The sequence below is a fragment of the Somniosus microcephalus genome, unplaced genomic scaffold (assembly GCF_052327205.1).
Source record: "Somniosus microcephalus isolate GS21.2 unplaced genomic scaffold, FLI_Smic_1.0 unresolved_chr1, whole genome shotgun sequence".
Lineage (NCBI taxonomy): Eukaryota > Metazoa > Chordata > Chondrichthyes > Squaliformes > Somniosidae > Somniosus > Somniosus microcephalus.
This window is the reverse complement of record NW_028225179.1, coordinates 111,454,007-111,472,826: the sequence shown is the minus strand read 5'-3', so window position 1 is coordinate 111,472,826 and position 18,820 is coordinate 111,454,007. Positions and strand designations below refer to the sequence as shown.

The 18,820-nt window shown below is 48.4% G+C and overlaps 1 protein-coding gene across 1 annotated transcript in view; it reads left to right on the top strand.

Annotated features, from left to right (window-relative positions):
* LOC147095707 (complement C4-like) overlaps positions 1-18,820 on the top strand; it is a 450,539-nt gene that overhangs the window by 405,194 nt on the left and 26,525 nt on the right. Inside the window, exons 30-32 of the mRNA XM_085974756.1 lie at positions 7,153-7,311; positions 8,036-8,095; positions 11,745-11,838. Of these exons, the coding sequence (XP_085830882.1) occupies positions 7,153-7,311; positions 8,036-8,095; positions 11,745-11,838 (313 nt within the window). The remainder of the gene's footprint in view (positions 1-7,152; positions 7,312-8,035; positions 8,096-11,744; positions 11,839-18,820) is intronic.

Sequence of the window (18,820 nt, the reverse complement as noted above, 5' to 3'; positions counted from 1 at the left end):
TGGGATGCAAGCCAACTGGACCAGGCGACTTGTCCACTCTAAACATACCCAGCTTTTCCAGTACATCCTGTCTATCAATTTTCACCTCTTCCATTTCCTTTTCCCCTTCTACTGATTTTTTGTCAGCATTCACCTCCTAATTAAACACCTGTGGCGACACGCCACCATTGGACATAATCCGCTCACGGCGGCACGGACAGTTTACGCAGGTGCACTGCTGGCCGCAGCCGCCACAGCCGGGGGCCCTTTCCTCCGGCAACTTGTTTCCCGCAGGGACAGGCTGCCGGGAGCACTTCCTGTCTGGGGAGTATTTAAGTGGTTGCGCGGGCTTTTCAAGCTCTCTCTTTGCCATGATGTAAATTAAAGCAGTTGTGTTCCACCAACTCTGGTCTCGACTCCCACGTTTGCCGCGGTATCTCAACACACCGATACAAAGTACACATTGAGTATTCTAGCCTTGCCCTGCACCTCTAAGCATAGATCACCTTCTTTGTCTCTGATGACATTGCCTTGGCCAGGTAAAACATGAATCTGTCCATCACCGAAGAGACCCTAACCAGTGATTTATAGAGGATGGAGGCTTACTTCCGCTGATGGTGACTTCGGCCAAACCCGCAAAAGACCGTCACCTCGACATTCCACCTCAACACATATACAGCAAACCAAGCTTTAAAAGTCTCCTTCTGTGGCGCAGAGTTAAACCATGACAAAAAAATCCCTCTTCTTTAGGAGTCACGCTTGATTGAATCTTGCCATATAAACAACATCTCCAGAACCTTGGGAAGAAACTAAAGAGTAGGGTCAACTTGATCCTGAAACTCGCCTGATCTACATGGGGTGCAGACGTTCAAACCTTCTGTAGGGTAGCACTCACCCTGGTGTACTCTATAGTGGAGTACTGCTCTCCGGCATGGCTATTAAGTCAGCATGTCAAATCCGTTGATGTCCAGCTGAATTCTACTATGAGAATTATCACCGGTATGCTTTTATCGACACCAACACCTTGGCTGCCCGTGCTTGCAAACATCGCACCAACACACCTATGCCATGAATATGCAGTCTCCAGAGAATACAACCACTACACCAGCAAAGACATCCCGAACCAGGCTGACTTGACCAGCCTGCCACCAACCCCTCTCAAATCTAGAAGGCCATTTTGGACCGTCGCCGAAGCAACTTCAGCGATCTCCCCTCAGCCTCGATGACCGATGGCGAAGTGTGTGGAAGAACTGCGACATACAAAATGGATTCCTTATAGAGGACCCCACAGTACAACCTAAAGGATCAAACCTTCCTCGCAAGCAGTGGACAACCATCAACCACCTCAGAACTGGTCATGGTAGATGCTGCCAGCTTTTCCATAGATGGAAGATTAAAGCATCCCCATCATGCGACTGTGGAGCTCCTGATCAGACCCTGGAGCACATCATTGAGCACTGCCCTCAGAGGAAATTCACAGGCAGCCGATATGATATCCACGCTGTTGCACCAGAAGCTTTGGCCTGGATATCTGACTTACGTATTAACATCTGATTTGCTTTGCTACTACCATACAAAAGAAGAAGAAGACGTGACCCTTGTGCTTGGCTCACAAGCATGGCTTTGGTCTAAATGCAATTCCCCGTTCGGCCCATCGGCCAAGAGCTGTCCAATTAGTCTCGCTTCTCCCTGCTCTTTCCCTTTTTAACTATATATCCAATTCCGTTTCACAACACTTACTGCTTTCGTCGTTCATGAAGCTGTTCAATTCCTCTTCTGGTGCGAGGGCAGGGTCTGGGTCCTGCTAGTAACTGCTGCAGTAGTCCTGGTAATATTCACTCTTGTTGCCACAGTATTTACGTGGCTGGTCCAGTTAAGTTTCTGGTCAATGGTGACCCCCCAGGATGTTGATGGTGGGGGATTCGGCGATGGTAATGACGTTGAATGTCAAGGGGCGGTGGTTAGACTCTCGCTTGTTGGAGATAGTCATTGCCTGGCATTTGCTCCTCCTTAGTTCTTTCGCCCAGGGGTTGGCCATTTACATAGAAACATAGAAGATAGGAGCAGGAGTGGGCCATTCGGCGCTTCGAGCCTGCTCCGCCATTCAATGAGATCATGGCTGATCATTCAAATTCAGTACCCTGTCCCTGCCTTCTCCCCATATCCCTTGATCCCTTTAGCCTAAAGAAATATATCCAACTCTTTTTTGAATATATTTAATGAACTGGCCTCCACCGCCCTCTGTGGCAGAGAATTCCATAGGTTCACCACTCTCTGGGTGAAGAAATTCCTCCTCATTTCAGTCCTAAATGGCTTACCCCTTAACCTTAGACTATGACCCCTGGTTCTGGACTCCCCGGCCATCATAAACATCCTTCCTGCATCTAGTCTGTCCAGGCCTGACAGAATTTTATAGGTTTCGATGAGATCCCCTCTCAATCTTCTAAACTCCAGCGAGTACAAACCCAATCGACACAATCTCTCCTCATACGTCATTCCTGCCATCCCAGGTATCAGCCTGGTGAATCTTCGCTGCACTCCTTCCATGGCAAGAACGTCCTTCCTCAGGTAAGGCGACCAAAACTGCACACAATACTCAAGGTGCGGTCTCACCAAGGCCCTGTACAACTGTAGCAAGACATCCTTGTTCCTGTACTCGAACCCTCTTGCTACGAAGGCCAACATACCATTTGCCTTCTTAACCGCCTGCTGCACCTGCATGCTTACCTTCAGCGACTGGTGCACAAGAACACACAGGTCTCTCTGCACTTCCCCTTCTCCCAATATATTGCCATTCAAATAATAATCTGCCTTCCTGTTTTTGCCACCAAAGTGGATAACCTCACATTTATCCACATTATAGTGCATTTGCCATGTTTCTGCCAAATCACCCAAATGTCCAAATCGTACTGGAGTTTCACGACATCCTCCTCACAGCTTACCCTCCCACCCAGCTTCGTGTCATCTGCAAATTTGGAGATATTACATCCAATTCCCTCGTCCAGATCATTAATATATATTGTGAACAGCTGGGGTCCTAGGACCGATCCTTGCGGTACCTCAGTAGTCACTGCCTGCCACTCGGAAAACGACCCATTTATTCCAACTCTTTGCTTTCTGTCGGCCAACCAGTTCTCTATCCAAGTCAATACCTTGCCCCCAATCCCATGTGCCTTAATTTTGCACGCTAATCTCTTATGTGTGACCTTATCGAAAGCCTTCTGAAAGTCCAAATACACCACATCCACTGGTTCTCCCTTATCTATTTTACCAGTTACATCCTCAAAAAATTCCAGTAGATTAGTCAAGCATAATTTACCTTTTGTAAATCCATGTTGACTTTGTCCGATCCTGTCACTGCTTACCAAGTGCTCTGCTATTACATCTTTTATAATAGATTCTAGCATTTTCCCCACTACCGATGTCAGGCTTACCAGTCTATAATTCCCCGCTTTTTCTCTGCCACCTTTTTTGAATAGTGGGGTAACATTAGCTACCCTCCAATCCATGGGTACTGTTCCAGAGTCTATCGAGTTCTGGAAGATGACCAGCAATGCATCTACTATTTCTAGGGCCACTTCCTTAAGTACCCTGGGATGTAGATTAACAGGCCCTGGTGATTTATCAGCCTTCAGTCCCATCAATTTTCCAAACACCATTTCCCTACAAATACTGATTTCTTTCAGTTCCACCCTTTCATCAGACCCTATGTTCCCCGGCATCTCTGGGAGGTTATTTGTGTCCTCCTTTGTGGAGACAGAACCAAAGTATGAATTTAGTTGGTCTGCCATTTCTTTGTTTCCCATTATAAATTCCCCTGATTCTGACTGTAAGGGACCGATGCTTGACTTCACCAAACGTTTTCTCTTCACATATCTATAAAAGCTTTTACAGTCAGTTTTTATGTTCCCTGATAGCTTACTCTCATATTCTATTTTCCCTTTCTTAATTAATCCCTTTGTCCTCCTTTGTTGAATCCTAAACTGCTCCCAATCCTCAGGATTATTGCTTTTTCTGGCCAATTTATATGTCGTCTCCTTGGATCTTATGCTATCCCTAATTTCCCTTATTAGCCACGGTTGAGTCACCTTTTTTATTTTATTTTTATGCCAAACTGGGATGAACAAATTCTGTAGCTCATCCATTCGGTCTTTGAATGTTTGCCATTGCCTATCCACCGTCAACCCTTTGAGTGCCATTCCCCAATCAATCCTACCCAACTCGCTCCTCAGACCATCGTAGTTTCCTTTATTTAAATTGAGGACCCTAGTCTCTGAGTCAACTACTTCATTCTCCATCTTAATGAAGAATTCGATCATATTATGATCGCTCAGACCCAAGGGGCCTCGTACAACAAGATTGCTAATTAATCCTTTCTCGTTACATAATACCCTGATCTCTGGTTGGTTCCTCGACATATTGGTCCAGGAAACCATCCCGTACACACTCCAGGAATTCCTCCTCCACAGTGTTGTTACTAACTTGGTTGGCCCAATCTATATGTAGATTAAAGTCACCCATGATGACTGCTGTGCCCTTATTGAACGCTTCTTTAATTTCCCTTTTAATGCCATCCCCAACCTCCGCCTTACTGTTGGGAGGTCTATATACCACTCCCACTAATGTTTTTATCCCCCTTAGTATTTCTCAATTCTACCCATACAGATTCCACATCATCAGAGATAATATCCTTCATTACAATTGTATTAATCCCTTCTTTAACCAGTAATGCTACCCCACCTCCGTTTCCTTTTTGCCTATCTTTCCTGAATATTGAATACCCCTGGATGTTGAGTTCCCAGTCTTGGCCATCCTTGAGCCACGTTTCCGTAATCCCAACCAAATCATATTCGTTTACCTCTATTTGTGCAGCCAATTCGTCCACCTTATTGCAAATGCTCCTCGCATTAAGACACAAAGCCTTCAGGCTTGTTTTTTTAACGCTCTTAGACCTATTAGAATTATTACTTACTGTGGCCACGTTTGATTTAAACCGTTGATTTCTCTGACTGCCACTTTTGTTTTTCTCCTTCCTATCTTTTGCTTTTATCCCTGTTTCCCTTTCCTCTGTCTCCCTGCTCAGGTTCCCAACCCCCTGCCATTTTAGTTTAAACCCCCCCGAACAGTGCTAGCAAACCTCCCTGCAAGGATATTTGTCCCGCTCTGGTTCAGGTGCAACCCGTCCGACTTGTACAAGTCCCACCTTCCCCAGAAGCAGGCCCAGTGATCCAGGAAACTAAAGCCCTCCCTCCTGCACCAACTCTTTAGCCACGCATTCATCTGCTCTATCCTTCTATTCCTATACTCACTAGCACATGGCACCGGGAGTAATCCAGAGATTACAACCTTTGAGGTCCTGCTCTTTAATCTGCTGCCTAGCTCCCTAAATTCTTGCTGCAGGACCTCATCCCTCTTCCTACCCATGTCATTGGTCCCAATGTGAACCACGACCTCTGACTGTTCACCCTCCCCCTTCAGAATGCCCTGCAGCCGTTCAGTGACATCCTTGAACCTGGCACCAGGGAGGCAACAAACCATCCTGGAGTCACGTCTACGGCCACAGAAATGCCTATCTGCTCCCCTTACAATAGAATCCCCTACCACTATTGCTCTCCCACTCTTTTTCCTCCCTTCCTGAGCAGCAGAAGCACCCCTGGTGCCGGGAAGTTGGCTGCTGCTGCCTTCCTCTGGTAAGTCATCCCCCTCAACAGTATCCAGATCGGTATACCTGTTTGAGAGGGGGATGGCCACAGGGGTCCCCTGCACTACCTGCCTGCCTCTACTGCTCTGCCTGATGGTCACCCATTTCCCTTCTGCCTGTGCAGCCCTTACCTGCGGTGTGACCACCTCATCAAACGTGTTATCCACAACCCTCTCAGCATCGTGAATGCTCCAAAGCCCATCCATCCGCAGCTCCAGTGCCGCAATGCGGTCTGCTAGTAGCCGCAGCTTGATGCATTTCTGGCACACGTGGTCATCAGGGACACCGGCAGTGTCCCTGAATTCCCACAATGAGCAAGAGGAGCATAACACGGGGCTGGGCTCTCCTGGCATGACTTACCCTTTAATTAATTTAAATTAATTCACTATCACCAATTAAAGATAAACTCTAAGGCGCTTGTATGGTTTACCAACAGTCCCCGCTACACCAGAAAGACCTTAGCAACTTTAAACCACAGAGTTAAAGTTTAAAAAAGAGAAATACTCACCAACCAATCACTTACCTGCTCCCTGGTGATGTCACACTCTAATTACTTTTTACCCCTCTCCCCGCTGCTGAGTTGGTAAGTCTCACCTCGCTCCCTGGTCCGAACTGGTCGGGCCTCGGTGCTCGCGCCAGTTTTTATACCGGGCTCCGCTTCACCTCGCTCCCTGGTCCGAATTGGTCAGGCCTCAGTGCTCGCGCCGGTTTTAATACCGGGCTCCGCCTCACCTCGCTCCCTGGTCCGAACTGGTCAGGCCTCGGTGCTCGCGCCGGTTTTTTTACCGGGCTCCGCCTCCCCTCGCTCCCTGGTCCGAACTGGTCGGGCCTCGGTGCTCGCACCGGTTTTTATACCGGGCTCCGCCTCACCTCGCTCCCTGGTCCAAACTGGTCGGGCCTCAGTGCTGGCGCCAGTTTTTATACCGGGCTCCGCCTCACCTCGCTCCCTGGTCCAAACTGGTCGGGCCTCGGTGCTCGCATCGGTTTTTATACCAGGCACCGCCTCACCTCGCTCCCTGGTCCGAACTGAGATGAGGAGTAATTTCTTCACTCAGAGGCTGATGAACCTTTGGAATTCTCTACCCTAGAGGGCTGTGGAGGCTCAGTCGTTGAGTATATTCAGGACAGAGATCGGTAGATTTTTGAATATTAAGGGAATCAAGGGATATGGGGATAGTGCAGGAAAGTGGGGATGAAGTAAGAGATCAGCCGTTATGTTATTGAATGGCAGAGAAGGCTCGAAGAGCCAAATGTCCTACTCCTTCTCCTATTTCTTATGTTCTTAAAGGGGCTACTTTACACAGAGTGCCCCCGGTCGGGCACGGTATCTATAGGCAGATGAGAATTGTTCGTATACCTGCTTTCTGCTCAAGCTAAAAACAACGCCAGTCAGATCTTTCGCTCAGCACTAATCCATCCATCAATTAATACTGGGCACATTTTAATATATTTCCTCTCTTTTTGTTGGTAAGGACACAGTGATTGCACTGGAAGCTCTGTCAGAGTACAGCATTGCAACCTTTCAGCCGGAGGAAGTAGATATTCATTTTGAATTCAGCACTCCAGGTAGAAGTGCCAAGAAAGTTCTCAAAATACAGAAGAGTAACGCTCTGATACAGGATGAGCTGAAGGTAAGAATGGAATCCAAAGACAATTCCGCAATTTCAATGTCTACATTGGCGAGATTTCGATGCTTTTTTTAACCTACGGAAAGTAATGATTCTGGAAATATACCGATAACAGCTAATGAAGTACGCATTCCAAAAATAGTTTAAAACTTGTGCACGTATTGCTACACTTTGGAGATACATTTCTGCAGGAATTCTTATGCTCGTCTACCGCAAATTCGGCGGAAGAGCGGGGAGAAAAGGTTTTCACCTGGAAATCCATGAACAGTAAAGCTTGGGTACAGCAAACAGGATGTGCAGGAATACAGAGGGTGAAATTGGATATGAGCGGAGACTCAAAACAGGCGAAGTCCCATTTGCCGACCTTTATACATAGGCCTGATATTCAGCGCTATTGAAGCCAATGGAACTGAACATTGGGCGGGGTATATAACATGCGACCGATGCGCTACCGGCCTGTTTTGTGTGTCTAAGTTGACACCCACAGTGCTTTATGACGGTGTCAATTGGTGCCGATGAATGAACCGGTCTGAGCCGGGTCCCAGGTGCACTGAAACCATTGGACCTTTTGTATTGTAGCAGTGCAGCCTCCAGGACAATAGCCAGAGCACTGCACAAACACACTCTCAGGCACGGCCCGTTCAGAGAACTATATTCAAAGACTTGATTGGTAAACTATATACAGGACCCTGTTTCCTAACACGTAACTCATTTTGTCTCATGTTAGTTCCCTTTGGGAGACAACATTAACATCGAGCTGTCGGGCAGAGGGAATGGAACGCTCACTGTGAGTAAACACTTTGAAGCTGGAGCTTGTTTCTCCAAATTACTTCGCCGTGTTGTACCATCGTGAACGAACGTACAAAGTCTGTTTCCAAATATCACTATGAAACAAGGGGTTTTGAGCTTGCTCAGTGCCCGCTATTCTCGATACACCTGCTGCTGATAATCAATTCTGGACTTTTCGCTGTTTGAGGACAAGTTAAATTTATTTGTATGACCAAATCTCTCTATTCCAAACCATACAGCCCTAGCCCGCACTTGTGTCTCTCGATCTCGCCCCCCCGCCCCCACACACACACACACTTGTTTTGAACCTTGGTTAGACCGCACTTGGAGTACTCTGCACAGTTCTGCTTTGCATATTATGAAATAGATATAGAGGCAGTGGGGAAGGTGCATGAAAGCTTTCCAAGGATGATACCAGAACGGAGAGTGTATACATATCAGGAAAGATTGAACAGGTTGGGGCTCTTTTCTCTAGAAAAGAAAAGACTGAGGGGTGACCTGACAGAGGCATTTAAGAATATGAAAGCTTTTGATAGGTTAGGCATAGAGAAGGTGTTTCCACTTGTGGGATCACCAATACTAGGGGCCACAAATGTAAGATAGTACCTAATAAATTGAGTAGGGAATTCAAGCGCAAAGTCTTTACCCAAAGAATGGTGAGAATGAGGAACTTGCTACCACAAGGAGTAGTTGAGACGAATAGCATAGATGTAGTTAGGGGAAGCTAGCTTAACAAACAAGGGAGAAAGGAATGGAGGGTTATGCTGATACAGTTAGATGAGTAAGGGTAGCAGGAGTCTCGTGTGGAGTATAAGCACCAGCATCAACAAGTTGGGCCGAATGGCCTTTTCCTGTGCTGTAAACTCTATGGCCTAGAAATTCAGTGCCCTTAGCACCGATTTTGCGGCGCTAGAGGGCCTAGCGCTGCAATTGGCGCCGGTTCCTAAATTGCCTGGGGCCCTTCCGCGGCGGTAGACCGGTAGCGCTGCGCCGGCACCGATGACGTCATCGGTGTGCGCAGCGTCCCGGTTGCCGTGGTAACCCGGCCCCAAGCCGAAATTCAGTTGCGGCCGCCTCGCCAGTGGCAGCCGCAACTAAGACTCCGGCAAACGAGTGTTGCCGGAGTCTGCGCCGGCGCTTTAAGGAGGCGCGGCGGCCGGCCGCTTTCCCGCCGGCCGCCTGCCCGCAGCTCCCTCCCCGGACTTCTCCCCCCCCCCCCCCCCCGGAACAGATGCAAGCCCGGCACTTGTCCGAGGTGCCGGGCTCATTTTTTAACAGATTTGCGCGGGCCGCGGCCGGGTGCAGGCAGCTCCTCCTTAACGGAAGGAGGAGGCCTGCACTTCCCGAGCCTGCCGCACCGCAGCGGGCGCCGCAGCGCCGGAATAGCGCCGCAATGCGGCGCGTTGCGCCAGTTTTCAGGCGCTAAAACCCTTCAGTAGCGCCAGCAGCCGTTTGGGCGCGGCACTACTGAATTTTTGGCGCGGGCAAAGGGACTTAGCGCCGGCGCTAACTTCCGGCGCTAAAGCCCTGGCGCAGCGCAAACTCAATTTCTAGGCCTATGTAATTCCATGGTATAAGAACAGTCGACTCATAATCCGAAGTAACTCTCATTCCATTACATAAGCAGGAATTAAACCTTAACCATCATTAGAAGTTTGCATCCCACCAACATCGAACATTTTTCCTCCAATCTCACCCCACACTCCAAGAGTTCTAGGGGGAGAAATTCAGTTGGTAACGCCTCCAGTTAGCACCTAAAGAGGCCGAGAAGTGGGGCGTTAGCCAATTTTCGGCCGGGCACAGTGAACCCAGCGCCTCGCCCCATATTAAGCATACATTTAGCGCCGGCGCTAAATCTTAGCGCCCGCTCATGGGCGCAGGCTGATTATGACGTAATTTGAGTGTGCAACGCCTTTTGGGCGCCCTGGACCGGAAATTCAGTGGCGCCCCCCCTCCATAGCGCCTGCCGCTAATAAGGACAGCTTACCTGGAGCCTTCCCCAGTCGCTCTCGGGCTGGAGGGGCGTTATTTAAAGGGCACTGGTGTGGTTTAAAAGCGGCAGCCTTTTTGGCTCACAACTTCTTCGAGAGTTACAGAGAGCTGCTGGGCTGCACACTGCGAGCCATTTCACCACTGAGCCAGCGCTGGCAGAGGAACTTCAGCCTTCTGACCATAACCTTGCTGTTGGTGAGCATTTCCAATGGCAAAACTTTCTTTGTGCATTTATTATGGGGGCTGCATTGGAGGGGAACGTCCTGCTGCTGAATCATCTGGAAAGGGCACAGAGACGCAGGGAGAGAGGGGCAGGCATGGCCAGACGGAGAAGGACCAACAGACGTCGCCACACCAGACCTTGCGCTGCCAGGGTTTTCCGACAGCAGTTTTCCTACATGAACATGTCGGAGGAGCAGTGTATCAGAAGGCTGCGCTTTCGAAAGGAGGTGGTGACTGAGCTGTGCCACCTGCTTCGGGCAGATCTGCAGCCTCAGATAAGGTGCAGGACATCTCTGTCGGTGGCTGTGAGGATGACTGTTGCCCTAAACTTCTACGCAAGCGGCCCCTTTCAGGCCGCAACTGGGGACATAGCCAACATCTCGCAGTTTGCGGTGCATTGCTGCATCCGTCAAGTGACTGATGCCCTGTTTAAAAGGAGGCGGCAGTACATCTCCTTCCCAATGACCCCAGACAAGCAGCAGGAGCGCGCAGAGGGCTTCGCTGCAATAGCGGACTTCCCCATGGTGCAGGGTGCCATTGACTGCATGCACGTGGCTTTGCGGGCGCCTGTTGAGAATCCGGGGGAGTTCCGCAACCGCAAGGGGTTCCATTCCTTGAATGTCCAGCTGGTCTGTGACCACCGACAGCTGATCCTCGCAGTGAATGTGCAGTTCCCAGGCAGCAGCCACAACACCTTCATCCTGCGCCAGACTTCTGTTGCAGACCTTTTCGAGGCCCCAGCTCACCCAGGAGGCTGGCTTCTCGGAGACAAGGGCTATCCTCTGTGCCCGTAGCTGGTGACCTGCCCCTTTAAGAGCTGGCCGGCGCCAGTGTGTCTCGGGGAAAGTGATTATTGACAGCACCTGCGCTGCGCCCCGCCGCCGCGAAATTGGGTTGCGCCGCCGGGTTAGCACCTTAAGAGTATCGTGCAGTGCCTGATTTAGCGCCGCAATCAATTTCAGGGGCGCTGCAACCCAATATCGCGCCAGATGGTGCTAAATTGCGCCTGGCGCTAAACTTTGCGCATCGCCAGGACTAGCGCCCCAAACGGGGCGATACCCAATTTCTCCCCCCTAATGTTAATGCTATTGGCATCAGATATGCATTGCTCGTCTCGTGGCAGGTTAAAGAAACAAGCCACAATGCATTGGTGTCAATGTAAACACTGCAGGGAGATTCCCCACCTGATATCATTCTCAGCTAATGTGTTATACTGACCATTCCATTACAATAGCAATCGGGGGAATTTCCCTCCTGTCTTTACAATGCCGTTAACTCATCATGACCAGAGAGACTCCTTTCTTGGTGTAGTAGAAATACATTCCTTATTTCTTACAAACATACCTACAAACATCACTATTGCACACGTCCGTTGCAAACCTCTGATGTTGTGGCTCCTTATTTTAACCAGGATTTATTTCTGATGCTTGTAGATTCTGAAAACATACCACCTTCTGGCGGAACCCACGAGCACTTGTGATTACTTCAGACTTGAAGTTACGATCAAAGGCAAGGTGGAATATGTGGGTGAGTATGGTTAGACTCCACCTTGTCATAGAATCAGAGAAATTTACAGCATAAAAGGAGGCCACTCGACCCATCCTGCCTCTGATGGCTCATTAAAGGAGCAGTCTTGCTCAGTCCCACACTCCCGCTTTTTGTCCATAACCCTGTAATTTCCTGACCCCCAAGTATCTGTCCAACTCCCTATTTAAAATTATTGATGGAATCCACTTCCACCACCGTTTCAGGTAGAGCGTTCAAGATCCAGTCAACTATCTGAGCGCAACATATCTCTTCATCTCCCTTCTAAATTTTTATCAATGATTTTAAATTCATGGCCTCAGGTTATTGACCCACTCAGCAGAGGGACGAGTTTTGCTCTGTGGACTCGGTCAAAACCTCTCATCATCTTGAAAACTGCCATGAGGTAACATCTTAATCTTCCCTCGTCCCTGGTATTATCCTGGTAAACCTCCTCTGTACCTTTTCTAATGTCATTGGCCCAGAAATTTGGGTCGGGGGCTTCCCGCGGGTGTAAGCCCCCGACCTGCACTTACCTTGCGCGCCGGCCGTTGAACTGTAGGGCCCAGTGGAATTCCGCTCCAGGGCATGCTCCAGCTGCCGGCGCGCAGTGCTTGCGTGTCCCAGGGGCGCAGTTAGTTTGCAGTGTCTCCTGGGATCATGTGAGCCATGGGCAGCCAATCGGAGGAGGGAAAAGCCCATTCATAAGATTGACAGGAAGACCTGTAAAAACTTATAAATACTATGGGCCCCAAAATAGCAGTAAACCATTCAAATAAATTTTTTAAAAACATCACACTTTTTAAATAAACTATGAATTACATTAAATAACTCTTTTAAACAATAATTTAAATTTTTGAAAAAAATAATTTTATATTCTAACGGGGCTAAAAATAAACTTACCTTGCTTTAAAGTATTTAAAAATAATAAACCTGTGGAAAAAATGTTTTAATATTAATTAATTGACCACTTACCTTGCAAATAGCAGGCCTTATGCCTGCTTTTTAAATGTGTAAATCCTGCAGACTTACCCTCCCGAGAAAACCTGCAAAAAAAAACCTAAGTTCAAAGCGCACGCGCAGCCTCCCCTGCGCGCGCGTTCGACCTCTGAACCCCTTCGTTCAGAGGATCGGAAGTGCCGGTTTCCCGCGCATGCGCAGTGCATGCAGAAAACTGGCACTTCCATTCGGCCCACGGGTGAGTACCCTGTGCGTACTCACCCGTGGAGACCCGAATTTCTGGGCCAATACATTTTTTCTGAAGTGTGGTGCCCAGAATTTCCACAGTATTCCAGCTGAGGCCTAACCGGTCATTTATAATGTTCCAGCATGATCTCTTTGCATTTATATTCTATTCCTCTATTTATAAACCCAAGTAACCCATATGCTCTTTAAAACATCTTGACCTGCCACCTTTCTGGATTTCTGTACATGGACACCAAGGTCTCTCTGCTCACCTACACTTTACAAACTCATGCCATTTATACTATACTGATTTTCCATCTTAGTCCTCTCAAGGTGCATCACTTGACATTTCTTCACATTGAACTGCTTCTGCCATGCTTCTGGCCATTTCACCATCCAAGTCTGCAGATATCATCATCAATATCTACTAAGTTGCCAAGTTTTGCAACAAAATTATGGGATCATGTGATAACATAGAAACATAGAAGATAGGAGCAGGAGTAGGCCATTCGGCCCATCGAGCCTACTCTGCCATTCAATGAGATCATGGCTGATCATCCAAATTCAGTACCCTGTTCCTGCCTTCTCCCCATATCCCTTGATGCCTTTAGCCTTAAGAAATATATCTAACTCCTTCTTGAATATACTTAATGAATTGGCCTCAACTGCCTTCTGTGGTAGAGAATTCCACAGGTTCACCACTGTCTGGGTGAAGAAATTCCTCCTCATCTCTGTCCTAAATGGCTTACCCCTTATCCTTAGGCTGTGACCCCTGGTTCTGGACTCCCCCGCCACTGGGAACATCCTTCCTGCATCTAGTCTGTCTAGTCCTGTTAGAATTTTATAAGTTTCAATGAGATTCCCACTCATTCTTCTAAACTCCAGCGAGTATAAGCCCCATCGACCCAATCTCTCCTCATACGTTATTCCTGCCATCCCAGGTATCAGTCAGGTGAATCTTCGCTGCACTCCCTCCATGGCAAGAACATCCTTCCTCAGATAAGGCGACCAAAACTGCACACAATACTCATGGTGTAGTCTCACCAAGGCCCTGTACAACTGCAGCAAGACTTCCTTGTTCCTGTACTCGAACCCTTTCGCTATGAAAGCCAACATACCATTTGCCTTCTTAACCGCCTGCTGCACCTGCATGCTTACCTTCAGCGACTGGTGCACAAGGACACCCAAGTCTCATTGCAATTCTCCTTCTCCCAATAAGCACTATGAAGGTGCATATTTGAAGCTTAACAATTGACTAACAATATCATAATATACTATTTATTTAAAAATGTGCTACACTGTTTCTTGCCTATATGTCGGCCTGTGAGAAAGCACTACTTCATTAGTCCAACTGTACATAGGCCGTTTTAAACTCACAAAATAATTAAATATCTCAACATATTCCTGAGCTTGTCACATGTTATAAAACAGAAGCAAAGAGGGTGGAAATTCATAAGCTGATAGTATAGACAGTGTAATTTCTCTCATCTTTTAAATGCCCCCAGTGAGCAGGAATTAATTAATTCAGATGTAGTCCGTGGTCAGGGACAGGACGGTGTGACTATGAGTGAGGCAGTTACGGGGAACCAGGAGGTAGTGTTGGAGGAGCCGCAGCCCTTGCTCTTGTCAAACAGTTTAGAGATTCTTTCTCCCTGTGAGGGCGGGAGCAGGGACTGCAGGGAGGATGAGCAACCTGGCCACAGTACCGTGGAACAGGGGGCCATTCAAGTGGGGGGAGTAAAAAGAAATGTTGTAGTGGTAGGGGATAGTATCATTAGCGGGGTAGATAGGGTTCTCTGCAGTCGAGAGCAGGAGTCCCGAAGGCTGTGTTGTCTGCTCGGTGCCAGGGTTAAGGACATCTCTTCTGGGCTGGAAAGAAACTTGGAGTGGGAGGGGGAGGATCCAGTTGTCGTGGTCCATGTTGGTACAAACAACGTAGATAGGACAAGGAAGAAGGTTCTCTTAAAGGAGTATGAACAGCTAGGGGTCAAATTAAAAAACAGAACCTCAAAGGTAATAATCTCTGGATTATTACCTGAGACACGAGCGAATTTGGCTAGGATAAATAAAATTAGAGAGTTAAATGCGTGGCTCCAAGACTGGTGTGGGAGAAATGGGTTTTGCTTCTTGGGACACTGGCACCAGTACTGGGGCAGGAGGGAGCTGTTCCATTGAGACAGGCTTCACTTGGCCAGTGCTGGGACTAGAGTCCTGGCGAATCATATAACTAGGGCTGTAGAGAGGGCTTTAAACTAACTAGTGGGGGGGAGGTTCCTAGAGAGCAAATAATAAAAATGACAACAGAGAAGGTCATAGACTTAGGTAGCAGTGGGGGAATTAAAAAACAGAGCATGTCAGGAAGGGACAGAAGGTATGGAGTAAAAGGTAAAGTAGTAAAAGGGGATAAAGCAGGAACTAAGGCCTAGAAATTCAGTTGGGCCCCGTTTGGGGCGCCAAGCTCGCCTGGGCGCCGGAATTACCGCTGCAAGCGGAGCCACTTCTGCCATCCCGATATTCAGTTTCAGTGCCCCAAACGGAAGCAGGCCACTACTCGAGGCTCCCCGCGCCCCGCTTGGGGTGCTCACACTGAATATCGCCGCGCTAAGGGCCGCAGCGCCACACGCTGCGGCACGGCACGCTGCGGTACTGCAGGCCTTCCTCCCACTGTTAAGGGGGAGGTGCCTGCAACAGCGCGATCCCCGCTCGCGAGTGCCGGCAAATGAGCCCGGCACCAAGGAGAAGTGCCGGGCTCTCGGGAAACAGCCAGCAATGCCGCGGGGGGGTGGTGTAGGAGGCCGGGGACGGAGGTGCTGGTAGGCGGCCGCCGAAAAAGCGGCCGCCCCGCACGTCCACCTTAACTTGCGCCGCTACCGCCACAGGTAGGCCCAGTGAACCGGTCGCGATTTGCGACCGGCGTTAAAGAGGCGGGCGCGACCAAATATGGTGATCGGGGCGGGAGCGGGGCGCTGCGCACACCGATGACGTCATCGGTGGCGGCGCAATGCTACAGGCTAACGCCGCCATTAGCGCCCCGCTAAATATCGCGGGAGGTGTGGCCAGTGGCGCTAAAGACACTAAGGCCTGGAAATTCATTTTGGGGCGCCCAGCTCGCCTGGGCACTGGAATTACCGCTGCGCGCGGATCCACTTGCGCAAGCGGGATATTCAGTGTCAGCGCACCAAGTGGAAGGCGGCCGCTAAACAGGGGTTTCGGCGCCCCGCTTGGGCGCTGAAACTGATTATCGGCGCGCTAGTGGCCGCAGTGCCACCCGCAGTGGAGCGGCAGGCTGCGGTACTGCAGGCCTTCCTCCCTCTCTTAAGGGGGAGGTGCCTGCAGCAGCCGGAGCCCCGATCGCGAGTGCCGGCAAAAGAGCCCGGCAGAACGGAGAAGTGCCGGGCTCCCGGAAACCAGCCGGCAATGCCGAGGGGGGGGGGGTGGAGGAGGCCGGGGAAGGAGGTGCGGGCAGGCGGCCGCTGAAAAAGTGGCTGGCCGCACCTCCACTTTAATTACCGCCACTACCGCCACAGGTAGGCCCTGTGTACCGGTCGCTGTTTGCGGCCGGCGCTGAAGAGGCGGGAGCGACTTAATATGGCGTTCTTCGCGGAAACGGGGCGCTGCGCACACCGATGATGTCATCGGTGGCGGCGCAGCGCTACAGCCTAACGCCGCCATTAGCGCACCGCTGAATTTTGCCTGAAGTTTGCAGACTGGTGCAAAAGCCCTCTTTGGGCGCAAACTGGTGGCGCAGGCCACTGAATTTCTAGGCCTAAGTGTCAAAAAACATATTTGAAAGTTCTCTATCTGAATGCACGTAGCATTCCTAACAAAATAGGTGAGTTAATGGCACAAATAGCTACATATGGGTATGATCTTGTGGCCATTACAGAAACATGGCTGCAGGGTGACAATGCCTGGGAATTAAACATACCAGGTTATTTAACGACCAGGAAGGACAGGCAGGAAGGAAGGGGAGGTGGGGTGGCTATGTTAGTAAAGGAAGGAATCACTGTAATACAGAGAAATTATATTGGGTCAAAGGATCAGGATAGTGAAACAGTTTGGGTGGAGATACGGAGTAATAAGGGGAAAAAAACACTAGTGGGTGTAGTCTATAGGCCTCCGAACAGTTACAACTCTGTTGGATGGAGTATTAATCAGGAAATAGTTGAGGCTTGTAATAAGGGAACAGCTATAATTATGGGGGATTTTAACTATCATATTAACTGGACAAATCAAATTGGGCAGGGCAGCCTTGAGGATGAGTTCATGGAGTGTATTAGGGATGGGTTTCTTGAGCAGTATGTAACTGAACCAACCAGGGGGCAAGCAACCTTAGATTTGGTCCTGTGTAATGAGACAGGATTAATTAAAAATGTCCCAGTAAAGGATCCCCTTGGAATGAGTGACCATAACATGGTTGAATTCCATTTTCAATTAGAGGGTGAGAAGGTTGGATCTCAAACAAGCGTGCTGAGCTTGAATAAAGGAGACTATGAAGGTATGAGAGCAGAATTGATTAGAGTGGACTGGGAAAATAGGTTAAAGGGTAAGACGATACATGATCAGTGGTGTACATTTAAGGAGCTTTTTTACAACTTCCAAAAAAAATATATTCCACTGAGGAAAAAAGGGTGTAAAAGAAAAGATAGCCATCCGTGGCTAAGTAAAGAAATTAAGGATAGTATCCGACTAAAAACAAGGGCATATAAGGTAGCCAAATCTAGTGGGAGGATAGAAGATTGGGAAGTCTTTAAAAGACAGCAAAAAATAACTAAAAGATTGATTAAGAAAGGGAAGATAGATTATGAAAGTAAATTAGCAAAAAATATTAAAACAGATAGCAAAAGTTTCTATAGTTATATAAAAAGCAAAAGGGTGGCTAAAGTAAATGTTGGTCCCTTAGAGGATGAGACCGGGAAATTAATGGTGGGAAACATGGAGATGGCAAAAACGCTGAACAATTATTTTGTGTCAGTCTTTACGGTAGAGGACACTAAGAATATCCCAACACTGGACAAACAGGGTGCTCTAGCGGGGGAGGAGCTAAATACAATTAAAATGACTGAGGAAGTGGTACTTGGTAAAATAATGGGACTCAAGGCAGATAAATCCCCAGGACCTGATGGCTTACATCCTAGGGTCTTGAGGGAAGTGATGGTAGGGATTGTGGCTGCATTGGTAATAATTTTCTAAAACTCCCTGGACTCAGCAAAGGTCCCGGCAGATTGGAAAACTGCTAATGTAACACCTTTATTTAAAAAGGGTAGTAGGCAGAAGGCTGGAAACTATAGACCTGTTAGCCTAACATCTGTGGTTAGTAAAATTTTAGAGTCCATTATTAAGGAGACAGTAACCGGACATTTGGATAAACATAATTTAATAGGACAAAGTCAGCATGGTTTTATGAAGGGGAAGTCTGTTTGACAAATTTGCTTAAGTTCTTTGAGGAAGTAACATACAGGGTGGATAAAGGGGAACCAGTGGACGTAGTGTATTTGGACTTCCAAAAGGCATTTGACAAGGTGCCACACAAAAGATTATTGCTCAAGATAAAAAATCATGGGATTGGGGGTAATATTCTGGCATGGGTGGAGGATTGGCTATCTAACAGAAAGCAGAGAGTTGGGATAAATGGTTCATTCTCAGACTGGCAATCAGTAACTAGTGGTGTTCCGCAGGGGTCAGTGCTGGGTCCCCAACTCTTTACAATCTATATTAATGATTTGGAGGAGGGGACTGAGTGTAACATATCAAAGTTTGCAGATGATACAAAGATGGGAAGGAAAGTAGTGAGTGAGGA